This window comes from Mustela erminea, chromosome 3 (assembly GCF_009829155.1).
Source record: "Mustela erminea isolate mMusErm1 chromosome 3, mMusErm1.Pri, whole genome shotgun sequence".
In the NCBI taxonomy this organism is placed as follows: Eukaryota; Metazoa; Chordata; class Mammalia; order Carnivora; family Mustelidae; genus Mustela; species Mustela erminea.
The window spans coordinates 122,941,940-122,969,073 of record NC_045616.1 but is presented as its reverse complement, the minus strand read 5'-3'; the positions used below and the strand labels follow the sequence as shown (position 1 = coordinate 122,969,073).

Genomic DNA, 27,134 nt, shown 5'->3' with positions numbered 1-27,134 from the left:
ACCATCCTGTAGTCTCAGGCGGTGAGCTGTCTTTGCTCCTGTTCCAGAACTGCTCACCTACTGCACCATCCCTCTGGCCTCTCTTTGGACCAGTTCCATCAGTTGCCATTGTTCCCTTCTGATATCTGCAACATCTCTCAGGGCTCTTTGACCTTAGCCATGAGCTTGCTTGAGTCTCTCCCATCCTGGAAAATCAAGTCATCTCTGGACCCAAACATGGTCCCACTAGCAACCATCCAGGCTTTCTCCTCTGCTTCTCTTTTGCGATTTTCTACCTCCTCATTACCCAGCCACACCTCGGCAGATCACATGCTGGTCTCCACCTCACCTCGCCACCAAATCTGTTCTCCGTTTGGGATCTAATTGATCTAATTGCCAACGATCTGATTGCCAAACTCAATAGGGTTTTCAGTTCTTATCTAGATACCTCTGAGCCCTCCTTCTATTCTTCTCTCACATAGTCCTCTTTCTCTACCCAATCTTTAAACGTTGGCATCTAACAATATCCCACCCCAGGTCCCTCTCACTCTCCCTGGTGACTTGATTCACACAGAGTTTCAAGCACCCTCTAGTCCCGATGTCTTCCAAATCCCCATCTCTGTCCCTCCTCTCTCTTCACACCTCCAAAGTCATCTCTTCATCTGCCTACTGGAACTTTGCTGTCAAAAAATGTCTTAGGGTCACCTTATCTGAAACTGACCTCCTCATCTTGCAGCCAAAGCTGGTGTCAGCTCTATTCATCCAAGTCAGAAGCCCAAAAGAGGCTCTGATTCTTCTTTCTCCCCACTCTCTGCTCACAATCGCAAAGTTCTGTCTCTTTTACCCTCCTGGAGTTAGATCTGATCTCTGATCTCCCTCTCTTCATCTCATCTCTGTCAGACTTGTGTGAGTATCATGTGAGCAAGTATATTTACCGTGTGGCTCGTAGACACTCAATGGCTGTTTGCCATAATGATAGTACTCTCCACTGCCTGTCCCTTTGTTGAGATGCTTGTAAGGATGTACTTTTTGCTCTGCCCCTTAATCCCTTCATATCTCTCAGAGTTATTTTTTTAAAAAAGAAAACTGACTCTGCCAATCTCCTGTTTAAAAACTCTTTGCCTATAGATTAAAGTCCCACCCCTGGGGCCTGGGATCCAAGGCCATTGTTATCTGGTGCTCCCCTTCCCCTCAAGCCTCATCTCTTGACCTCTTCCTGTCTCAAACCTAATATTCCAGCAACACTGGACTGCACGCACCATGCCGTTCAAACCTCCAGGCCTACGTTTGCTCAAGTTGTTGCCTCCACCAGGAATCCCCTTTCCTGCTCCCACCAGCCTAATACCTATTTATTTAATACTCAACTAAGACCAACACTCTCGGAAGAAAAGCCTGACTTAGATGCCTCCTACTCTGTGTTCCAAGAATATGCCATGTATATCTCTCTTGTGCCCTTACCACATTGGAGTATAAGACTCTGTTTAAAATATCTCCCCATTTGATTACGAGCTTCAGAACAGAAAGTGTATCTGCATCTGTCTTTCTATTCGCAGAGCCAGTTACAGTACCTGGTACCTACAAAATCTTCACTATATAAACTTCTTGCTACGTGAGCAGCATTGAGTAGTGTGTGCCTGGAGAAGGATAAAGGGATGACCAGGCCCAAATATGGGGTTGATGTGCAGCTAACAGACAAGACCCTTCTCTCTAGGGCAGGGGATGCTTACTCCATTTTTGACCTTGAGTGGGTGGGGCATGGTGGGAGAGGGAGATTTGAGCTCTGCTGTACATGGTACAGCTGGGAACATGGCAGGGATGAGGGGTAGGGAGTGGCAACTAAGTCTTTGGAATGAGAGGCTGGGACTTGGTCTGTGGTGAGCCTCAAAGACCAGTCTGCCATGCTTTTGCCCCTGACATATGAACAAGTATCTTATCAGTAAGACAAGTTGTCAGTAAGACTAAGCAACTTCCCATCTAAGGATTATTTCTCTGTGTATTTCATATTTCTTCAAATGTCAATTCTCTGTCCATGTCCTTGGACCAAGTGTCAAGTGAGTTGAGAAATGAGAGAATCAGGCTTTTAGAGACCCACACTTCCTATAGTGTTTCCCGCTCTCTCTATCTGAAATCCTTTCACTCTTCCAACTGGTCCAAGACTCTCCCCCTTCCAAGTTGTATTACTTACCAGGCCATTCTGGGCAACATAAGTGGGCAGACCACTTACTAAAGCCCAATGATCAGGAGGTGGATTCCTGTAAAGGCCAAAGACAACTGGTAACTTTTCATATAAGGACAGCTGGACTAAAACCTTGAATCTAGGTCTTTGCCCCCCTGTACTCTCTCTTGGCTCTCAACTCCTGCTTCTAAACACTATGCCTGAAGGAGCCCCAAATTTTCTGTAAGCATCTTAATGTTTCAAATTTAGAAAAGGAAAAAAAAGCATGGTGAATACATTTTATGATGGCACACTGAGTTTGATTTTCCAAGCGAAGGGACAACATTCATTCAGCCATTGTCATTGATTGCTGAGCAAAAGCAGACACAATCCTTTCCCTCCATTAATACTTACACGAGAGAGGTAGCTTAATTCCACAGAGAGAGAGAGAGAGGAAAGACATCTACAGTGAACTCCAACAATGTACTGAGCACTAAGCTGAGGCTTTACATATTTATTCACCCCTCACAATAATAGTACAATTTTTGATATTATTATCTTTTATTTATTGTAAGATTATACTTGGTTTTTGTTAAAAAAGATAGAAATGTGGAAAAATGCATTAAGATCTTCATGAACCATTCATTTGTCTTTTTCTATGTTATTAATTTCTTGGCTTATGTTTATTCTTTTCTTTGGGCTTGTTTTTTTTTTTTTTTTTCCAGTTTGTGGTTAATTTCTTGAGATGTTGTGATGGTAGACCGCTCCTATCTGCCCCTCCAGATCCATTCTCGAACCCTCTCCTCCTTGTCTGTAATGGACTACATCAATGGGGCCTTTGGCCTTCTAGCTTTCCTAGTTGCCTATGAAGATTATTCTAATTAGTATTTTGTTATTGGTTTCTAGGATACTTACATTGTGATCAGGGGACATTCCAAGTATTATTTCAGTCTTTTGAAATATATGAAGTTTACTCTGTGGCCCATTATATCACCAATTATTATAAGTGTTGTATGTATGCTTAAAAAGACTGAGTGTCCTCTGGTTTGGGGGATGGGGTGCCATAGTCTCTCTATAGGTATTAGATTAAATTTAATTGTGTTATTCAAATATTCCATATTCTGTTTTAGTCTGCTCTTCCTACCAACTAGCAAACATGGATCTGCCTATATCTTATATTGCCATCAGCTTTTGCCTTTTTTTTTTTTGAGGCCATGTTATGAAGTGTATACAAATTTAGAATTGTAATATCTTCCTGTAAAGCCAGGTGAATTAACCCCTTTATTATTAAGAAGTGACTGTATCTCCACTTGTGTTCTTTGTCATATTGTCTAATTTTATCTGATATTAATATAGTTATATTAGTTTTTTTCTATTAGCATTTGCATGGTATACATATTTTTCATTCTTTTACTGTCAATCTCTCTGTATTTTTATCTTTTAGATGGGTCTCTTATGAAGAGGAGGTACAGTATTTCTTCATACCTAGAAAGTCAACTGTTCCTTGACAGATCATTTCCTACATGTAACTATAAAGATAAAATGCTGCCAGTTCATCTGTAACACAATGTTTTTTGAAGTTGTAATTATTACTCTATTAATAGCAAGAGCTCTTTTAGAATATAGAAATAGATTTTTATATTCCACAATTTTCCTATCTTTTTGTGCCATTCAAAGCAGCTTTTTATTTCAATGCCGCATTATGGTATATGATCTTTACTTAAAAGAAAAAGATTATTTATCTGAGAAAGAGAGAGGGTGCAGAGAGGAGGGGCAGGGAGAACACAGTAAAGGAAGAGGGAAAGTTTTAAGCAGGCTCTGAGCTGATCAAGGAGCCCCGTGTGGGGCTCATGATGCTGAGATCACAACCTGAGCCGAAACCAAGAGCTGGAGGCTTAACTGACTGCTCCACCCAGATACCCCTCTTTAAGTTACTTTATATGGCAATTAAATTCAATGTGGGTACAACCAAGAGTGGACATTACTCAGCTGAAGTCCTAACAATATGAATGGTCATGACCAAGTTCATGCGTAGACAGGCCATAATACCTACATCATGACTGCCATCTGTCTGACAGCGATCATACAGAGTCATTGATTCTATTCCAGAAGTGTCAAAACGTAGAAAACTATGCATCTTAGAATCAATGAAATGTGATAGATTTCTTTCTTTTCCAGGCTGACAATCTCTGCCATTTAACTGGCACATTTAGTGGATTTACATTTGAAGTAATTATCAATATATTTTGGTTTAGATATTACCTTAATGTCCACTTTTTATTTTTTCCTCCTGCTATATGTTCTTTCTAAACCTTACTTTGTCTTCTTTTGGTCTGACTAACCATTTATTTACCATTCAGGTTTCCCCCCTCCTCATTCAGATGGCATGTACTCTGACAGTCATTTACCAGAGTTTCGAATATTCTGGCTCTCACTCCTGGACAATGAGAGGGTTGGAGTCTCTGCCCCCTTGAGGTTAGTTGCGGCCATATACTGACTCTGGCCCATGAAATGTGAGAAGTGAAGAGCACCACCTCCGGAGGGATGTTTAAGAGCCAGTACGTGCTTTGTTGTGTTCCACTTGTCCTGTTCTCGCTTCCCTCTGGCAAGATTCGAAATGGTAGCTGCTCTGTCAGCTGTGGTCCCTGCCTGGCTACAGCCCATACAGGATCCTCTGGCCACACCCACCAACCAGCAATTTACATGGAATGGGATGATAAATAAATTTTTACTGTTTATACCACATAGGTCTTAAGGTTTTGTACCATAATACAGCCTCGCCTATTTTAGCTGATGGAAAAATTGCTATCAGGAACAGGGTATTGCCATAACAAAGAACCTAAAATAGGTGACGTCTCTTCGGGTCTGTGTGGAAGGTAGCAAAGTGAGTGTTATCAGAAGCTAGAAGGATGTGATGCTTGATGAACAGTGGTAAAACACTGCAGAAAACTGTGACCTGTAGTAACTCATAACACAGATAAGGAGTTTAATAAACATATCTCTAGAAAAGAAGTTAGAATGGCTAAAGATTATGCATTTGGCAAGGTTTTTAAAAAAAAAAAAAAACATGGGTGCCTCAGTGGCTCAATTGGTTAAGTGTCCTACTCGATCTCAGCTCAGGTCTTGATCTCAGGGTCATGAGTTTAAGCCCTGAGTTGAGCTCCATGCCGGGTATGCAGCCTAACAAAAGAGGAAGGAAGGAAGGAAGGAAGGAAGGAAGGAAGGAAGGAAGGAAGGAAGGAAATGAGGGATAAGCTTAGAAAAGAATTAGTTTTCATGCAAAAAGGAATGAACGGAGAGAACCCAGAAGCTCAGGACCTTGAAGCAACTTCTCATCCCCAACTAGTTACAGATAAACCTGTGAACTGGGTTGTCTATGTAATGGATTATTATCATTCAGTCTGGTGATGACCAAGATCAACTCCCGTTATGGCATCTCATACCCACTGTTTAAAGATTCAGGTGACTCATGGTAAATCCCAGAGTCTGATTTTGGACTGGAGGTGTCTGGAATTCAGTTAAGAAACCCAGTTTCCAGACGAAACTGTGAGTGTGCCTCTTAGCACAGAGAGGATTCAAATAGATAACAAGACAACTAGGTTTCTGACAGTCATCTACTGACCCAAAAAAGTACAAAAAGGTACAAGCTTCTACTAAAGTAGGTTCTTGACTGTTGGACTCTTAAAATGGCCTTTGAGTCCTTAACATGTACAGGGAGGTGGAAGCCTCGCGCTCTGGGGGTTCTTTCCTTTCAATATCCTCCGTGGTCTGGTAAGAAGAGAATGAGCTTTCCTTGTGCCAGCTTCTTGCCTTTGCCTCACCCCCAGATATGCCTTCACAGGAAACCACTGGAAAGCCCTGATCAGAACCCACAGTCTCATTCTGTAGATGGGGAACTGAGGCCTGGGACTGGGACTCGCAGCCGCTGACTCAACATCTAGCCTCTCTTCCCAGCCCCTGTGGTCTTTCCACTCTTCCATGTTGCCTCCTTACTGCTCCCCCGTCTCTGACCAAGTGTGTGGCCTTCTTGGGTTTGCTTAGTGTTGATCTTGGAATGAGTACCAGTGGGCATTGGTAACATGCTTACCAGTCAATATGTTTTGAGGAGAAACTTACGGGATTACTTTGATGTCTTCTTTGCCATGTAGGATGTAGTCAATGACCTTGTAAAAGTTGATTTCCTAGGCAAAAGAGATAAAGAAACCTGTAACTTGAGAGCCAGAGACACAACTTCAGCATGAGGGTATCCATGACACAAGGCTTGTTCTCTACTGAGTACCCTGTGGTTTTCCAGAAACACCAGACTGGCCCTCTAAGGGCATAATCTGGCTGCTTCTGGAGCTCACTGTCCTCAGCTGACTCATGATTCAGCATGCTTAACCTTCAAACCAGCTGATGGTGGCCAGGCAGGGGGTGGGATCTTGGAAAGAAGGATAGGAAGTGTTTCAAGGGGAGCTGGGGGTTGAGTACAAGGAGAAAGAAAGAAAGGCTGCTTTCTGGAGTTCAGGGAGAGAGGGAGGTAGAAAGGAGACTCCTGTCTCATTTAGAGTTGTGGTCAACTCAGCCCCTCCTGCAGGGCTCAGCTCCAAGGTCCCAGCCCCCTTTTCTCCTTGACTCCCATCACTCAGTTGCGCTCTTTGCTGTGTCAGCCCCTCCAGACCTGTCTTCCAAATCTTACTTCATTCCTCCAACTCACTTTCCACCTATTCCATCCTTCCTACCTCCTTGCACAATGAAAAGTCCCGTCTCTAGAGCAGATCTGTTCAGTTACCTGACTTCCGAACATGTAGTGATTGGCAGTGGAATATTGGATATCCCCCTAGCTCTCCAGGGGAAAATTTGATCACCTTACTAGATCCTCTGAACACCCAGCTGTGATGGGCAGGTTAGAAACCATTTTATAGATGGGAAAAAATGAAACCTAGAGAGAAGAAGGAAGGGACTCATTTATAGAAGACAGTGAGCCAGGATCAGAAGCAAAGTCCTTGACCCCTACTTTCAGGGATCTTTCTGTGATGCCACTTAAGGTTAATCTTATGTTAACCCAAGATAGTGTTTTATTCTCTGCATCACTCTCACCCAGAACAGGGCTATCTGAGGCATGGATCCTGGACTGGGACTATCAGCAAACAATTTGGTACCATTCCATGATGAGATAAAAACAGGAATGGAAAATCAGTGTTTAGAAAATTGTATATAGCAGTTTGAGCTACATTGGGTCTGTTGAGACTAATGAAAAAAGGGAAGGGGATTTACATTTTGTATGTCTTTGAAACTCTTAATTTTTCTAGTTGCATAGTGTTATTACATTTTGAAAAGGCTCGGCCCAAAGTGGATTGGAAATTCAAACCAACCAACCAACAAAACTGTTCCTTGAGTGCAGTATTTTGGGAAATACTGCTCTAGAGATGCAAATCTTGGACTCCTGACTCACAACCTCCACAGAGAGAAACTCCTGATCCAGGCAAAGGTGTCTGAACGTCCATTTGGTTGCAGGTGATCATGCTTTCTTCAGGTTCCCGAAGAAGAGGCTCTGCTCCTTCTCACTAGCAGCCACTGTGACTCATGGTCTAGTCTTGGTTTTACTGTGTGCACTCTTAGGGGCTCAGTTTCCCCAGCTGGAAAAACCAGTGGTGTGTGTTTTTTTTGAGATGCCCAAATGGGGGCGTAGCTGGGCACATGGAGATCCTGCGACTCCCCTTCTTTTCTCTCACTTCCTTTCCTGTCTTTCTGCCTTCCTCGGTAGTCCGTGGCCAAGGCAAGCACAGTGGACATGGAGGGGTCTAAAGACAACCAGAAAATTTTAAAACCTAAATTAGATAGCCCCCAAAGTTCTTCCCAGCTACAATTCTAAGATTGTGGTTGGATGGTTAGCCATATCCCTCATAGATGAAAACACGTATCTTCTTTGACCCAGCAATTCCATGCGTGGTCATGAATCCTAGAGACACATTTCTAAATGTGGGGAAAAGCATCCTTTGCCCCAGCCGGGGGATCTCTGAAATCTGAAGACAACATAATGTTGTCATCAGGAGAATGGCTGCCCAGTGCCTGCATCCAGGGGACACTCTGCATGTCTCTGGAACAATGTAGCTGTATCCATGCTCATAGCGGAAGATGCCAAAGAGAAGTCAAGCTGGGAAAGTAAGGCACAAAACAGAAGCATCCCCTTTTATTGAGGGTGATGCTGGTGGTAGAATTCTAGGAATATGTGGGCATCTGTAGATGTTTCTGGAAGGATCTAGACTGCTCGCACCTGCTGCCTCAGGGGGGGCTGGCTTTCTGTGGTGTATCCTTTTGTACAGTGTGAGCTTTTCACGTGCACATGTATCACTTTTTCAATAAATGTAAACAAATTGCTCTAAGGACATTGTTTAAAGTGAAGCTGTATCCTGTAGGCAATTCCTGAATGCAAAGGTGGGGGCATCATCTGCTGAGACCTGGGTAGAGCTAAGTGTTCCCCTGTGGGGGAAAGGAGGCTGACTTCTATGACCTTCTCTACCTTCTTCAGGTCTTTCTTTTAGGCCATCTGTCCTTGGGTCTATGCTGCTCCCTGAGACAAGCTGCTGGCTCCCTGGGCCCCCCAGGCTTCTGTCTCCAGGGTCTGTACAAGACTTCTTTAGAAAGGTTAGAAATGGAATTTTTTTTTCTGAAGCCCACAGGAAAGTCAATTTGCTTTCACAGAAAGCAACAAAAAGATCACTGTACTTGAGGTAAATAGGGCTTTTTCCACACACGGCAGCTCAGCCCAGTTGCCTTCAAGGCCATATTCATGTTAAGAATTAACCAGGCTTTGGAAAGTCAAAACTGAGCCATAAATGAGCACCTTTGTTACCTTCCACCTCAGCAGCTAAGGCAACAACACAAGGGGCTTTGAAAGAGCCAAAAACACAGCCACGGTCCTGAGTGGAAATACGCCAGTTTTGAAACAAGCGCTGTTTTTTGTTTTTTTTCCATGAAGCCCAATTAGCCTGTATCAGTTTTTAATCATGGAGGCACACACACGTATAACGTTTTCTTTACATAAGGGGATGAAAGGAGGTGTAGCTGCTGTTGGCGATCTTTAGACTCACGATTTGCAGAGGTTAATTTGCTCAAAGTCCAGACCAAAGCTTATTTCTCACATGAATGTGGCAGGTAAAGTGTGAGGCTGTTAGAAGGCCTGAGGGAATGCTAAAAAGCCAGATTGTAATGACTGACCAGAAAGAAAAGCATCCTGCATTTAAATCTGTGCAAATGAATTGACCCCTCATAACCTCAATCTCCTCAACCGTGAAATGGAAATCATGAGGATACTTCCTTTATGAACCCGTTGAGAAGAGTAAATAACACAGTCCAGCTAAAGAGCTGCCTGATAATGAGATTGAACCCCGGTAGCAATGATGACTGTTTGCCTGTGCCATGTCAGCCTGTGCTTGGCGGTAGCTACCATGGCCCGGCCAGGCCATCTTGATTATCCAGGCGTTACAGATGAGGAAGGTGAGTTTTAGAGACATTGCCCAAGGCCACACAACTGGTTGATGGAGTGGGGATCTGAACTGAGTCTTGTTCCTTCCAACCCCAGTCTTTCTGGAAGATCCACTTTGGGCCAATCCTGCCCTGCTGGGTCTGGGCCCCAGTTATGTGTGTCTCCTCCCCAGCTGTGTCCTAGACCTAGAACTGGCCTTGGAGATGAGTTCAGTGACAGAGAGATGAGAAAATCCAGGACCCGAGGGATTATTGGACTGAGTTCACCCCACAGGTTAGCAACCAACGCAAGCCAAAGTCCTTTGCTCTCTGGCCTTTTCCATCACAGCTTAATGCCTTTTACTCTTGCTACCTGAGATGTAGAAAGGTTTCTGGGAAGGAAAGTCTTCACCATAAGTGTCCTAGACATCATAAGTGTCCTCATCATCAGTCATCAAACTGATCAAGAGATGGACAGCATTTCCTGGACTGGTGCTTAGTAAGAACATGTTCCATTCAGCTCCATCTTGAATTTGGGGTGCTCGAGGTTGAAGAGCCAGGTAATTCAGAGCCTAGCATTTCTCTGGCCATCCTGGAGTTGGAGATGATCTCTGAACTCAGGGCTCCACTCAGAGAGCTGACTCTTAAAAGCAGCCTAAGAAGTTGAAGTTGACTGACGCTGGTGGTGTCTGGAAGCCATGGTGACCTCTATCCCAGGTCCTCCACTTCCGCTTTCCAGAAGATACACACCCAGCTCTTACATGAATTGGAGAGAAAACTTCACGGTGGCACAGCACCTGGGCCAGCACAAAAAGTTATGCTTAAAAAGAAAAGTTGTAGGACACCTGGGTGGCTCAGTGGGTTAAGCCTCTGCCTTCAGCTTGGGTCATGATCTCAGTGTCCTGGGATTGAGCCCCACATCGGGCTCCTCGCTCAGCAGGGCGCCTGCTTTCCCCCTCTCTTTGCCTGCCTCTCTGCCTACTTGAGATCCCTCTCTCTGTCAAATAAATAAATATTTTTAAAAAAAGAAAAGAAAAGAAACGTTGTCCCCAAGTTGCTTTCTAAGAGCGATGCAATCCGATGTGACGCAGTGCTTGAAGACTCAGTCTTCCCAAATGAAATCATGGAATTGTGGGGCTGGAACAGTGGTGTGAAGTGGAACAACAGCAGATTAAAAATTTACTTTGGAGAAAGGCCAGCAGATGACATAGATTTTCAGAGTGAAATCTTTTCCTGGTGTGTTCATGAAGCTTATAGCCAAGGTTGTTAATTTTGAATTCTCAGAGTTTGAATTAAGACTAACTGAAGTCTGTCATACACACGTATTCACCTGTGTGCTCTCACTCTCACACACACACAAGCATATTTTAATTTGGAGTAGGGTTAGGGTTGGCTGGGTGGAATGAGGCATCCTGACAGAAAGTGATACACAATTTCAGACAGGCTAAAAGATCTTGTGGGACATGACTCTGCTGCTGGACTTGACTCTGGGCATGACTCTGCTGCTTTCTTGTCCTATGTGGCCTCAGCTAAGGTCATCCATTCAGTCTACAGGTTCCCTAGGCTGTTTGTGTGACAGATCTGTTTACCCTGCCTCATCTTTTCCTCCCCACAGATACCATTTCAGCTTCCCTAAGGTGTTGATGTCTCATCTTTTAAAAGATGAGCAGTGGGGAGCACCTGGGTGGCACCTGGGTGGCTCAGTCGGTTAAGTGTCTGCCTTGGGTTCAGGTCACAATCTCAGGATCCTGGGATGGAGCCAGCTGAGTGGGCAAGGAGTCTGCTTCTCACTCTGCCCCTCCCCCCACTCTTGCTTTTTCTTTCTCTCTCTTTCTCAAATAAATGAATAAAATCTTTACTAAATAAAAAATTAAATAAATCAATGTTATGAAAGCAGAGTTCACAAATTCTAGTGCCTGGAGAGATCTGATAGAACCACAAATGAGAGCAGGGGCTGGGGGGCAGGGGAACACAAGGGGAATGGAGGGGACTTTGGCAAACTAGCGAGCTCAGACCAGGTTCTAAGGAGGTTGATGCCATTCTGCTCCCATCAAATTTATCCTGTGGGAGTGCCTGGCTGGCTCAGATGGCAGACTATGTAACTCTTGATCTTGGAGTTGTAAGTTTAAGCCTTGTGTTGGGTGTACAGATTACTTAAAAATAAAATCTTTTTTTTTTTTTTTTAAGATTTTATTTACTTATTTGACAGGGAGAGAGAGAGATCACAAGTAGGCAGAGAGGCAGGCAGAGAGAGAAGAGGAAGCAGGCTCCCCAGTGAGCAGGAAGCCTGATGCGGGGCTCAATCCCCGAACCCTGGGACATGACCTGAGCCGAAGGCAGAGGCTTTAACCCACTGAGCCACCCAGGCGCCCCCTTAAAAATAAAATCTTGAAAAAAAAAATTTACCCTGTGGGATTGATCTTCCACTTTTTAAAAAGAAACCGAGAATCTAGATATTTAGAGGAAATATCTTGATTTTTTAATAGTAAGCTACAAATTTTTAAAAATTTAAGTAAAAAGAAACAATTTTAAATGTATGCAGCCAAATTGGTTTGTCTCTTGGCTGGAATTGCCCTTTTAGCCATCAATTTATACAATCTCATTTAGATATTAAGATTATTTCCAGCTCTAATTGTCTGCAATTCTAAACATTTGGTGGGTGAATCTTTGAGCAGATAGCTTTGACCTTTTTGGGACTCTTTCCTTATCTGTGGGATGAGGATATTAATTCTTCCTTAGTCAGTCCCACCAGGTTATTATGAAACTCTAGCAAAACATTAAAAATTCCTTAAAAATTATAAGGCTTGGCAATTAGGAACAATTACCAGACCTTCAGGGGATATGACCCAACCCAGAGAAGATAAGTAACTAAGTGAAAAAGAAATGTCAGCAAGGTCTACAGTGCCTTATATTTGCATTTCAATAAACATTGGATCACACAGGCCAGACAAAGACGTACCCTTCCATCTGGAGTCCTGGGACCAGAATATGGCGGAGCCTCCCCCATCAGCACAGGCCAGACATCAAAAAATTCCTAGGAATGAGAAAGACAATAATTACATGTCTTGAAAACAGGTCAAAGAAAGGAGATTGAGAAAAGAAGATCCACCCATATGAGTCATCTATCACTGAAATTTGGAAGGTGGTAAGAGCTCACTGAAAACTAAGCTTGGAAGGGAGGCAAAAAGTTCATTAGCCTCAGAGGATGTTGTTAGAGGATGTTGGCCATGTCTGCTTCAAGACATTGATGAACTAAGCCTGTCTAATCATTCAGCAATAAACTGGAGCTGAGCTGCAGACCCCTCACACTCCCCAGGCTGTAGGAGCGGATATGAGAAGGAAACTGGGTTCTCTATGTCTAAAAAATTGACCTTAAGGACATGCTAAGCATGCAATCGAAGGTTTAGCTAAAACGATGTCCTCTGCAGCATCATTTACAGTAGTGAAAAGTTAGGACAACCTAAGTGTCCAGTTAAGAGGGGACTTACTAGACAATTATGGTACGTCTATTAAAGATGATGCTACAGACATCTATATGCAGATTAAAAAGATGTCCTTGCCTCACTGATGAGTGAAAAATGTCAGGTGACAAAAAATACAGGTCATGTACCACAATGCTTAACTATGTACATAAAAAATGCTCTCACTCTTAATCTCACAAAACAAACTGAGGGTTGGGGGAGGAGGAGGGGAGGGAGAGGGGGGTGGGATTATGGACATTGGGGAGGGTATGTGCTATGGTGAGTGCTGTGAAGTGTATAAACATCGCGATTCACAGACCTGTACCCCTGGGGTTAATAATACATTATATGTTAAAAAAAAAAAAAAGAAAAATGAATTTATACTCATTAAAAAAGAAAGAAAGAAAATGCTCTCAAAGAATTCACAACAAAGCATCAACAACTGGTTTTCTCTGGGTAATTGCAGTGGGACTCTATTTAGCAATTTTCCTGTAATCAAATTAACTGCTTTGGAATCAGGGGAAAAAAATATCTTGCTTAAATAAGAAAAAAAAATAATGGTGCCAAATATGGATCTGGGATCCAACAAGAAAGGATGACACCCATGAGACAACTTTTAAAGATACAGGCAGGGAAGAGAGAAAGAGCCAGCCTCAGAAGAGGAAACTCGCCAGGACACCGCACGAGCTCTTCCCTGCCATTTGTCTATCGGTTTCCTGGGGCCTGGCAGAGGAGGCCTCCATCCTTCACTGCCCTCTCTGTTCATTCGTCTGTTGCTACTTAGGGACAGTGATCCGCTCGTGCGGGGTCATTGTGGGTAGGATGCTAAGCCCTTCCGCTCTTGGCCTCGGTCTCCTTTGAACAGGATGGGTTGCCTATTCCGTCATGCAGAGCACAAGCAGAAGAAAGTCCACATGAAACTCAAACTCCATGTCCTTAAGCTTCTGCCCAGTTGTACTCTTTATCTTGACTACACAACAGGAAGAAATTCAGTTATGGGGAAATGGGCATAGGGAGCCTACCTGAGCCCCGCAGCATGTTTGCTACTAGACACACAGAGACAATAAGGCAGAGTTCACACCCTGGGGGATCTTGCTGTCCCTTGCAATCAAGGACTCAAATAACAATAGGTAGACAGGCTGTGAACCAAACAGTAATGGAAAGGGAACACAAATGTTAGAGGAACCCAGAAGAAAGACAGATACATCAGGCTGATGCCCTCTGTGTCAAACACTGAGTGGCCTTGAAGAGTGTCCCAGAGATAAGCAGTGGGCTGGGTAGACAGTGGGGCACATTTACACTTGCTTTCCTCACTCTCAATCTCTCTCTCTCTCTTCTTTCTTCTGTTTTTTAAACAGCTTTATTGATACGTAATTCACATGCCATATAATTCACCCAGTTAAAATGTACAATTCTGTGGTTTTATTGAATTCTTTCATCATGTTAATAGCTCAGATAAGAGCTTAGCTATCTGTGGTGGGTGAGGGGCAGGTCATTAGAATGATTGTGTGCAGACCAGCCCACTTCTAATTGCTAGATTGTTCCATCTTTTGTGGGGGGACCAAGGCAGAATATTCTTGTTTACATGTGACTATCCTTTTTAGAGGGAGTTCAGAAGAAACAACCACACACGGCAGCCTGCACCTGGGATCAGATCCTTTCAGGTGTGAACTGGGCACTTTTTGAATTCAGCTACTCAGAAGTTCTTTCGATTAAGAAAGAACCATTCATTTGATATGATTGTTTGCTATACAACTCTGTGTACATGTTCTATTCATTTGCTACTTCCTGAAGGTGTGTCAAAGGACTTATTGCTGGACCCCGTGATATTTGGCAAAATATTTGGTTCAGAAGTATGCAAAATTCAAATGGATATCTGCACTAAAATCAGAGGTTCCCTAAAATCAGTCGATACCCTACTTGCACCAAAATCACATACAAAACTATTTTAAAAGCAAAAATCAGAATAATAGAACTATGAGTATATGGAAATGTGATATATAATAAAATAACATATCAAAATAATGGCATTTTATAACAGTGAAAAGGTGGACTATTCTTTAACTGGAGAAAAATGAGTGAGGGACAAAATTTATCCCACCTCAAATCATACACATTCATAATTTCAAGATGAATGAAAGATTAAAATTAGAGCACATCAGATTATTTCAAATTCTCTTTATAAGATTAAGGTTGGGGTTTAATATTAAATAAAATCCAAAACTTGAGTGTCCAATATATATGGACACTTGATTGATGATAGAGGTATGTTTCAATAGGACAGTGGAGAAAGAATGATCTTTTCAGCAAATGGTGTTGGGTCAATTGGATATCCATAAGGAAAAAGGTTAATATTGACCTCATACTGTACATTTAAAAATTTCCAGGTAGGTTATAGAGTTACATGTGAAAGTTAAAATAATGAAATTTTAGAGTTAATATAGATGAATATCTTTATTACCTTGGAGCCAGAAAAGAGTTCTTAAACAGGACAAAAAAAAAAAATCAATAACCATTAAAAAAAGATTGATAAATTGAACTACATTATAACTTAGAATTTACATTCACTGAAACATACTATTAAAAGAATGAAAGTACAGGGTGGGAGAAGGTATTTGCAATGTGTGTTATTCACAGGGAACCCCATCTAGACTGTATAAACAATGCCTATAAATCCTAAAATTTAAAAAGACAAAATAATTTTTGAAAATGGAGAAGAGCCTTGAATAGGTACTTCTTCTGAAGATATCCACCTGGTCAATAAATGAGAAAAAATGTTCAACCTCATCAGTCATTAAGGGAATTCATATTAATACCCAATCAGATAACACAACACGCCCACCAGTAAGGCTAAGATTAATAAGACTGGCAATACCAAGTATTTTAAGGAAACCCTCATACATTGCTAGTGGGAGTATAAAATCATTTTGAAAATCAGATGGGCAGTATCTATTAAAACCAATATCCAGAAATTCTACTACTAGGTCAACATCTAACAGAAATGGGTACAATTGTGTACCAATAGATATGGACTGTAGTGTTCATAATAGCAGTATTCATAATAGCCCAAACGTCTACCAACAGTAGAATGAATAAATACTTTGAATATTATTTATATAATGGAACATTCCACATGAATGAAGATGAATGAACTAATGCTATGTGAAGCAATAAAGATGGATCTTACAACCAAAATGTTGAACAAAGGGAACTAGATACAAAAAAGTATATATTTGTATGATTCTGTTTATAGGAACTTTAAAAATAGGCAAAATTAACATGGCATTAAACGTAAGTGATAAAGAAATTCTATGTAGGGTGCAAACTAGAAAAAAGAAAGTTGCCAACTTCAGGAATTCTCAGAAAATGCCCTGGAAGGAGGCCATAAACCCTCTCCACGGTTTGTCAAGCCTACGGCCCACCTGGGACTACTCTAATGAAGTCGTTAGGGTCATAGTGGTCACCTTCAAGGAGGAGGGAATGGAAGTGAATGGGATGGGGTAAGCAAGGGGCTTCTGAGGTGTTAGTAAGATTCTATCTCTTAATCTTGGTGGTGGTAACATGGAGATGATCACTCGGTACAATTGACGGACCTATTCATCTGCAATTAGCGCTCACCTCTGTGTATATGTTCTATTTCAACATAAAGGCTTATTAAAAAGAGTCCACATGTACTGATATGGAGAGATGTTCACAAAATATTAAGTAAAAAAAAAAAAGCAGACTATCAGGAAATGTGGCCTTGCATTTATTAAACAGTGCCTTAGAAGATTCTGATTCAAGTCTGGGAGCCTCTGGACTAGACCCAAGGTCTCTTCCAACTCCAGATTCTGAAATTCTTTAATCACTAAACCAAATATTTGGAGGGTCTGCTTTGGTCAGTGCACCACACTCAATACTAGGCCCTGCAAAATGACAGGAATCCTGGATCTTGGCTCTTTGGGATAAGAAATCACAAACCTAGTAACTCTGGAACTCTAGTCCAAGGCTGAGAATGATGAGTTGCGAGAAGCGGAGACAGGTAGAGAAAGAAAAATGGGGAATTGGTTGGGGAAAACCTGGTTGAAAAATATTGCAGGGGGACCTATTGGTCTCTGCATCTTTAGCCCCTGCAGCTTTGCCCCTAGATCCAAACATCTGCCTCCACTTTAATTGCCCAGATGGGCCGTGGGCTTGACAGACCATGGCGAAGTTTTATGCCCACCTTTGAGTGCATTTTCTGAGAATTTCTTTATCATTTTCCTTCACCACCTCATCAAACCTTCTCACATATGCTTTCTTTTCCCATGGACTGGGGAAGACCAGGTTGTTTCCACTCACTGGTGCCCTAGATAGACTTTTCCATTTAAAAGTTGGTACTCCACTCTTCAGGGTGAAAGACTTGTAAAGACCTTCTCACAACCAACCACATCCTCCCAGCCTGTTCCCTGTGAACTAAATGTGCGACATAAGTTGGGCTCTGCTGTATATTTAACCTGTTCTTGGAGATATCTGTTTCTGAAGCCTTCTCACCTTCTGCTTGGTCATGTCTAAGAGCCCCACAGAGTATCTGTCACAGTTGAGGAAGGCTCGGACTGTGTACAGGGCTTTGTGGAACTGCCTCTCGATGTCCGTGAGCTCTTCAAAGACTTTGCTCCCAGACCACAGCAGTATCTTAACAAAACACAAAAATAGAGTCAAATGTCGTGAGGCACAAAGCAGCAGCTAGCAATAACCCAGGAACAGGATAATTATCCCCATTTTATAGACAGAGAAACTGAGACCCAGAGAGCTGAAGTAACTGACCAGCTTATATTGGGTCCTATTCTTTCTGGTTTTTTTTTCATTTCATAGATTGTTAATAAGAATAATAATAACAAACACGGATTGAACACAAGTGCATTATCTCATTTACTACTGATAATAATCTTTTGAGAGTGGAACGCATCGATATTAGCCCCACTTTTCAAATGGGGGAGACTGAAGCTCAGACAGGGGCAGTGTTTTGCCCAGGGTCTTCAAGTTGGTAAATGACTTAACAACTTCATTTAGGTTGCTTGACTGGAAAACTGTGCATAGAATCACTCTGGGATACAGCTCTACAAACACTGGCTACCTCATTAACACTTCAGATGCTGGGCAGAGACTCTGTGATGGTTCAGGCACTTTTATCAGCCACTGCCTTTCCAGCCTGACCACAGTGATGCATCAGCAAAAAGACTTGTCCAGCCCATTCCCCTGAGTCAAGCCCCTTACCTGACCACGCCGAGTCTCACAGTTGTGCAGGTAGCTCAGGTGGTATACCTTCATGATTAGATTTGCAAAATTGAGGTACTTGAGAAGAATCTGGAAATCAAATAGCATGAGGGGAAATTGATGAGAAGGAGAAATCCCTCCTCTGGCCACTTCTACCATCAGCAAATATTTGAATATTTTAAAAGCGTCAGAGGCGATTTGAGCAAATGGATCATGGAATGTTGACTCATAAAATGTTGCACCATAAGAGAGCGAAACTCAGAGAACACAGAATGTCAATGTTCATGGGCTATATTAATGAAAAACTGTTACTATTTATTGGGTTTGCAGTCCGCGTGATAAGTCATTTAGGTATGTTATCTTATCTGATCATTGCAGGTAATCCCGAGAGGTGGATACTGTAAAATTAGGCCCGTTTTATGGATAAGAAAACTGAGGCTTAGAGGTGCCTGGCTGGCTTAGTTGGCAGAGCATGTGACTCTTGATCTCAGAGTCCTGAGTTCAAGCCTCATGTTGGGTATGGAGCCTGCTTAAAAACAAAAACAAACAAACAAAAAACCCCCTGAGGTTTAAAGAAATTAAGTGACCTGCCCAAGTCAAACAGGTAAGTATTAGCAGAGTCAGGACAATTATCCCTGTACTCCTGGCTCCAGAGCCCAACACCCTAACCATTACCCTGTCCTGTCTGCCTCGGAGAGCATCCCATTAATCCTATCTTACAGATGGGGAGACCAAGTCCAGGCCAAGTAACAAGTTTCAGGGAAATTCTTGAGCTGGGTCGCCTGGGTCTTGAGCATGACCCTCCCGGCAGTTTCTAAAGCATTCTTACCTCCTCATCTGTCTTGGTGAAGTGGGGCCCGTCTACTTTATTCACAGCCATGATTACGGCCACTGTGTCCTTCCCATTCATTATGGGGGAAGCCAAGATGTTCTTGGTCTTGTACTCTGTGAGCGTGTCCACGAAGTCACAGAAATGCTCATCCTGAAGGGAGACAGAGACAGGCATGGGTAGGGCAGAGGAAGAGCAAACAAAGATAGTAAAACAGCCGAGAGCCCCATGTGCCCATGGTAGGAGGTGGGAGGAGGGGACTTGCTATTATGTTGTTGACAAGAGAATGAGACATTTCCATCTACTTCCATTCAGCCAGGGCAGGGTAGTCAGGGATGATTTCTGCCCTGGAAGCCTCCAAACACCTGTAGGAGAAAGTCTGAGATACAACTTAGTAAGGGTCTGTGGAGGAGAGGAGAGCAAAGTTCTGTGGGGGCCCAAAGATGGGGGGACCACCTTTGCCTGGGGACAGGGCTTTGGGGAAGGCTCCCTTGAGGTGATGGCAGTTAAGCCCCAAATAGAAACTTGAGTGAGGAAGAGACTTTAATGAGTATAATGATCATACCTGCTAACAGGCGTCACAGGTGGCGCTTTGCTTACATCAACTCACTTTCATCCTATGAGACGGGGACCGCTAGTAGCCCATTCTCTTTAAAGGGAAACTGAGACTCCAGAGGTGAATGTGACTTGCTACGTGTGTGTGTGTGTGTGTGCACATGCACACGTGCATACGTAGGTGTGTGCTGCCTGTACCCTTTGCTGCCTTTAAGGGAAGCCTCGGTTAAGGGTAGACCTGGGTTCTGGTCATTGAACAAAAGAATTTGGTACTTCCAGCTTTTTGAGCAATTCAGTTCTAACACCACACAGCCAGTCCAATGGATATCCCTCTCCCACAGGTCTTAATGGAAGCTGCATTGTGTGTCAGGCTTTACGCTGAGCGCTAGGGATCCAAGGGAGATTAAGGTTCATGCCAGCTCACAGACAAATCAGTACTGGTAATACAGGTCCTAGGGCTTGGCTCAAAGCTGAGGGAGTACAGAGGAGTACGCATCCCAGCCCCACACCCCTAAAGCAGCCTGGGAGACCAGAACAGGGTAGAAAGATGAGACAGAGCCTTAAATCCAAAATAATCCACCTTTCTGTTTCTTGTTAGCACTATGAGTTTTCCCAACCATCAGCATTGCTTGGCATACAAGCCAGCCCAGATATGCACAGTTCGCGCTGTTCTGAGAAAGGAAGTGTATTTCATAGAGCTGCTTTTCTAGAGTTGAGTGTGCAGAACCTTTCCCACGATAGAGAAATTCAGAGCGTGATGTTCTACATCTATGGATTTCTTCCAGTTGAAGTGGGATTAGGCAGGTGACAGCACTGTTGTCGGTGAAGGGGTCTCAAACCAGGTGAAGGGTACAGGAATTAGGAGAAGCCTGTAGGGCCCTACTTGAATTAGCATCAGAGGATTAAGCAAAATCTCTAAAGAGGCATTAGTCATGAAGGGTTTTTCATGTCATTCTCTAAGGGCACCGATAAATCCCTAAACACAGGCCTGGGTAGGGGGGAGGGGCATACGTGGATTCATTTCATGACGAAGCCATTCCGTCTTGCAATATTCACTTCTATCAGGGAAAACAACGCTTGGCTCTTACCTGCATCTGAAGCAGATGTTACTAAATCCACCAGAACCCTCTTTCAGGGTCCTGAGAGCCCCAGAACTCTCTCACAAATAATACAGCTGTCAACTGACTGGCGTTCGCACAATCATTGCCATCCTTATATTTTCAGCATAGAAAGTGTTCCCTACACCCGTGTCACAGAACCTCAGATTATCAGAAGCAGAGGGAGCCTTAGATGCCATTTAGCTCAAACTGCTTATTTTTAAGTGCTGGGAATCAGATGTCCCGCTTAGGGAAAGCCCAGAGGCATCCATTCACCCAGTGAGCATTCGTGGAGTGCCTTTATGTCAGGCACTGTTCTAGACCCTGAAGCTGTGGCCGTGAAAAAGGAGGGCGTCTTGGCAGAGGTGATGCTGAGAGCTGAGGTTCCAGGGAAGCCAGGTGGGTGAAACACATTCTAAGCAGAGAGTGCAAAGGCCAGGAGGAGGCCCTGAGTTGGCCCATCTGAGAAACAGAAAGAAGACAAGGGTAGCTGAAATACAGTGAAGGAGAGGGAGAGTGGAGGGCAAGGAAGTCCTACAGGTGGGCAGAAGCCCCACCTGGCTGAGCCTTGGAGGCCACTGTGAACAGGTCAGATTCTATTCCAGTGCAATACAAGACAGCTTCTCATTCTCAGAAATCCCAATTCCTCTTTTCAAACCTTTATGGGACCAAGCTCTGCTGCGTCCCAGGGTGAGATCTGCTGTTTACAGGGCAGTAAGGATATACACAGCCCTGAACCTGATGATTTAATCTGTTATCTCATTAACTCTCACAGCAGCCCTGTCCCATAAAACTGTCACCTTCCCTGTTCTGTAGACAACTCCCTCACTGCACTGGCAAGTGGGACAGGCAGTACTGGTTTATATACAGATATACTGGTATCATGTACTGGTTTATATAATGATACACTGATTCATTCATTCATTCATTCATTCATTCATATTTACTGAACACAAGCTCTGTGAGAAGCATTGGATATGCCAAGACCACTAAGAAATAGGAGGTTGTCCTCACTGGGTCCTCACAGGATAATGGGAGCATCACGCAAAACATGAACCCACAATTCAAACCATAACGTGAAGGATGTCCCCACAGGATGGGTGAATGGGAGGGAGGGACTTGTTCTCTGAGGCTTCAGGGGGTCGATCAGTGCATTATCAGTAGTTGAAGATTCTCTGAGCCTCTGTTCGCCCTTTGGTAAAATCAGAGTGTTGGACCGGATCCTCCTTGAAGCTTCCTTCCAGTCTAGCATGGGCTCCAGGTCCCACACGCAGGGAAGGACAACAGCTGTGGGAGTCTCTGGAATGTGCTTTCACATTCAGTCTTTAGAAACGGGAATTGTCGTGTGTTGGAAAAACTCCCTGTTCTCCTTTCCTCTCACTCTAGTAACACACCCACGCCCCTCTGACACAAGATATGTAGGTGTTTCTCCCCCACTGACCAGCTCTCTGACACCAGCTGACTGCCCAGCAATTCAGTTGAGTTCTGATACCATCTATCCGGAGTCAGAGTCAGACCCCTAGGCTAAGAGTTCAGTCCCACAAGACTGTCCCCACTTCAGATACCGATCACAAGTCCCACTTTGTCACCTATACTTCTGACGGGCTGGCTAGAGCATGGTTCCCAGACCCCCTCCTTGGGTTTGATAATTGGCCAGAACAACTCACAGAACTCAGGGAAATACAGACATTTACAGGTTTGTTGTCTGATAAAGGACACAATTAAAAGATACAGATAAATTGTCATGTGAAGAGATACAGAGGGTGAGATCCTGAAGGGTCTTGAGAGCAGGCACTTCCGGCTCCTAGAATTGAGGTGTGCCGCCCTCCTGGTGCGTGCCTGAGCGAACCCACCGTGAACTCTCTGAGCCCTGTCCTTTTGGGGATTTTCACAGAAGCTTCCTTACATCTGCATGGTTATTAGCTCATTTCCAGTCCATTTCCTTTTGTCAGAAATTGAGGAGATGGGCTGAAAGTTCCAAGTTTCTAATCATGGCTTGATCTTTCTGGTGATTGGCTCCAACCAGGAGCCTACCAAAAGTCATCTCATAAGAACAAAAAACCATCTACCAGACAGGAAATTCCAAGGAATTTAGAAGTTCTAGGTCAGAAGCTCCTATCACTTAGGAAGTTATAAGAGTCTTAGGGGTTCTGTGTCAAGAGTCAGGACAAAGACCAAATAAATATTCCTTTTTATAAATCACAATATCACAGCCAACTGGGCAAGGATCATCATTTATTAATTCATGTACTGATCTGTAATGAGTACCCACTCTGTCCCAGGTACTGGACTAGGTACTGGGGGCCAGTGGCAAATAAACCAGACAGGAACAGGAAGGCCTTGTGGGCTTTCCTAAGGAGAAAGAATAAATAATAAAACACACACAAATATTGAAGGGCTAGTAGGGTTGCCAGATTTAGCAAACAAGCACAAGATGCCTAGTTAAACTTGAATTCCAAGTAAATAAACACTTTTTAAAGTACAGGTATATCCTAAATATTACATGGGACATACTTATACTAAAATATAGTTCTTTGTTGTGGTGCCTGGGTGACTCAGTGGGTTAAAGCCTCTGCCTTCGGCTCAGGTCATGATCTCAGGGTCCTGGGATCGAGCCCTGCATTGGACTCTCTGCTCAGCAGGGAGCCTGCTTCCTCCTCTCTCTCCCTCTCTGCCTGCCTCTCTGCCTACTTGTGATCTCTCTCTGTCAAATAAATAAAATCTTTAAAAAAATATATAGTTCTTTGTTTACCTAAAACTCAAATTCTACTGGGAATCCTACCTTTTATCTGGCAGTTCTAATGGCAGGTCTTCCTGAGGCGATCCCAAGGTTGAGCAAGAATTTGCTAGGACTTGGGGAGTTACATTACAACCCTGGGAAACTTCTTCACTCACGGTTTCACATTTCAAAAATCCGGTGATTGTGACCTTGGCCCAAGTGTTTTGAGGGTGCTGAAGGCTATCAGTTGTTGATGGTGCAGGGTCAACCCAGGCCAAAGTCTATACCATTTTCCTCCTCCCCCACTCAGCCTCCAGTCACTATCCAGAGTCCTGAACAGAGCAAGATTTCCTCAAGGAGGGAGCGAACACAGGCAAGTGCTGAGTACCAAGGCTTGCTGGTCTGGATGAACTTCACCCCCAGGCCAGAGTCACCTGCCAGGGAGACTGACCCAGGCTTCTAGAGAAGCGCAGGCAATTCCTTTCAGATGAACTTCGGGTTTGAGCAGGAAATAGCGGGCGTTCCCTTAGCACGGGGGCTCAGCAAACTCTTAGACCAGGGAACGTCAGCATCAGAGCACCTGCCTACACTCTCAGTCCCTTAATACCAGGATCGATAGAAACTCTTAGCATCTCTCTTCTGTTTTTCTGACCAACAGCCTCTAAACTGCAATCTCCAGGAGGGCAGGACTGGATTCTTCTCCAAATCCTACACAGACCTGATACACAGCATCCATCCCTTAGAATAGATACTTAACTGCAACAGAATAGGAATAATAACAGCAAGGAGCAGGAGCAGCCAATAGCAGCCGCTACAGTGTGCCAAGAACCTTGCTAGACAGGAAATAATTCTCTCCTTTGATCCTACAACAACACTACGCAGGAGGAACTCTTGTCCCATTTTATAAATTAGGAAGTGAGCCCAGGCAGACTCAACAATATGCTGAGGCCACTATACTTAGAAAGTCACAGAGTCGTGATTCACACCCGGATGTGACCTCAAAGCTTAACCTCTTCATTCTCTGCTGTACGATTTGAAATGACCACTGGGAAACAGCACCTAGTTCAATGCCCTCATTTCATAGATAAGGAGGAAGTACGGAATTAGCAGGTTAGCGAAAAATGTGGGCACAAGGCCAGAGTGCCCGGGTTCAAATATCTGCTCTGTCACTTTCTGTCAGAGTGGCTCTGAGCAAGTTATTAACCTTTCTGGGCTTTAGCTTCACCATCTGTGAAACAGGGATAATTAGTTATGTTATAGGACTGCCGCGATCCATGTGGGCTACCGTTGAAGTCTAGAGAGAGTTGAAGGGAGAACAGACTCCAGTCTGGTTGAAAGCCCTCTGGATGCAGAACCATTCCCCCCACCCTCGGATGTCCAAGGGGAAACAGGGGAAAGAGGAGCCCCCATGAGAGATCCAGCCCAGTGGATTCCAGAGAAAACCATTTCTCACAGAGGCCAAAGTCTGTGCTTCTCTTGTCGAGGAACCCAAGTCCAAAAGACAACCCGTTCGAATTCCTGCATTTGTGGATATGAAGTCCTGGCTCTGCCCTAATTCCCTGGTCACTTTGGACAAGCCCCTTTTCAGGCTCTCCTGACTCTAGGCTCCTCAGCCATTAAATAAGGCAGATGGATGAGATAATTTCTGGAGCCTCCTCTCTCCCCTCTTAACCTTATGACCCTTAATCTGAAATAAGGCCCAGAGGTAAGGTGAGCACAGTGACAAAACGTCCAGGCTGCATCTTGGAAATGCCTGAACACAGGCTCCTGGTTTGGTCAGTGCTGCTGACCAGGCTTGGGCCCTGCTATCGTGGGGCAAACATTCTCTGGGGCAAGACAGGTGTTCAAGGAATTGAGTATAATTACCTGATGGTGAGTCTTTTATGAGAAGTGTTTACTAAGCTGCTGCTTTGTGTCAGACATTTGTTGGGAGAAAGTGGAGAATAAGGCAGGCATAGATAAATGGTCCCTGGCCCCCCAGGCTTATTATGATCAATGGTTTAAGGAAGGAAATTATAGCAGGGGAATCTGGGAGGGCCTCCTGGAAGAAGTGACCTGCAAATTGAGATCCAAAGGATAAGTAGGAGTTGGCCCCAGGGGCAGAGAACCATCGAGAGAACTGTATGAAGGGTTTTGTCCCAGTGATCAAAAAGGTCTTTATCAGAACTGCAAGTAGAATCCCATGGAATGCAGGACTCAGAGACAAGAGCCAGGTGCTTAACCAAGTGGTGCTATTAACATTTCCAGGAATGAGACAGACTGCCATCATACCTCTTCTGGTGTAATGCACAAAGATAACCACAACCTCCCTTCTAGGATATTCTTGTTAGAAATGCACGACCTCGAATCTCACCAGGAAAACACAGACAAAGCCCAAATGGAGGGATATTTCTGCAAAGTATTTGGCCTGCCCCCTTCAAAAACATGAGTGTTGGGGAAAACAAGACAGACTGAGGAACTGTTTCAAATTTAAGGGGCTAAAGAGATAGAGTTATCTGGGTGTAATTGAGACAACTGGCAAAAACCGAATCTGGATTGTTCATAAGATAACAGTCCTGTGTCAATGCTCCAATTCCTGAATCTGATCACTGTACAGTGGATACATAGGAAATACCCTTGTTCTGGAAATATATAGCACATTGTCTGCTTTTGACTCCCAAAGTGGTCAGAAAAAAAAGGAGAGATAAAACAAACAGGGCAAGGTACAAACAACTGGTGAATTTGGATGAAAGATATACCGTTGTTTGTACTATTCTTAAACTCTTCCGTTAGGTGTGGGTTTTTTTTTTTTCCCAAATAAAATGTTATAAGTAAAGTAAGTAAAGAGCAGTGCCAAATTGTCACCAGCCCAGGGTTGATGGCCAGCAGCTCCCCACCCCACTTGCACCCCCTCAACCGTCAAGACTCCAAGGAATAATGCCTCCCTGCCCCCCTTCTTATGGGGAAGAGGGTACCTCTTCTGTGTTGAGGACGTTGGCGATCTTTTTAGAGTGCGCAACATGACCCACCACACCCATGTCCAGGGGGAACACAATCTCCGAGTCAGGCACCACCAGGCATTCCTCAAGAACTGCATCCTTGTGGACATTGAAGAGGCGGGTAGCTAGCTCTGCGATGCCATTTCGGACTCTGTACATGAACAGGCTCATGCGGTCTGCCCGCAGGAGGAAGCACAGCTTTTTCATGACGTTGAAGATGCATCTCTCTGCCTGCAAATTCTCCTGGAAGTCACGCAGGAGGTCGAAGATGATTTCACTCTCCTCCACGCTGCTCAGTGAGTGGTAGTCACTGAAGTCCACGTCTGCCTCCTTGGCGCCCAGCATGTCTGAGATGACCTTGGCCCGGTAGCGGAGGTTGTAGTACTGTTTGGCAAACCTGATGTTCGAGTCCAAGAACTTTTCCACCTGGTCTGCCGTCACTTCCCCCATGGCTGGAATCCCACTGGCTGCTTCCGTGGAGAGGCTCAAGCTGGCCTTCCAGGGACAGGTTTATAGTTTGTGGCAAAATGGAGTCAGGAGATGTGTCGTGCCAAGCTGGGCTTCTGTGGGTCTGGCCTGTGTGGATCTTGCTACTATGGCTGCAGAGTTGAGGGAGAGAGCTTGGGAGATTAAATCATTAATATTTCCCGAGAACAAGGATTATGAGTGGATCAGAAGGT

The 27,134-nt window shown here is 43.9% G+C and overlaps 1 protein-coding gene across 1 annotated transcript in view; it reads right to left on the bottom strand.

Moving 5' to 3' along the window:
* Positions 1–27,134, bottom strand: part of PDE6A (phosphodiesterase 6A) — a 57,091-nt gene extending 29,957 nt beyond the window's left edge. Inside the window, exons 1-7 of the mRNA XM_032337350.1 lie at positions 26,431–27,134; positions 19,106–19,258; positions 18,277–18,366; positions 17,554–17,694; positions 12,540–12,614; positions 6,251–6,315; positions 2,165–2,231 (exon numbers count right to left, since the gene is read on the bottom strand). Of these exons, the coding sequence (XP_032193241.1) occupies positions 2,165–2,231; positions 6,251–6,315; positions 12,540–12,614; positions 17,554–17,694; positions 18,277–18,366; positions 19,106–19,258; positions 26,431–26,904 (1,065 nt within the window). The 5' untranslated portion in view covers positions 26,905–27,134. The remainder of the gene's footprint in view (positions 1–2,164; positions 2,232–6,250; positions 6,316–12,539; positions 12,615–17,553; positions 17,695–18,276; positions 18,367–19,105; positions 19,259–26,430) is intronic.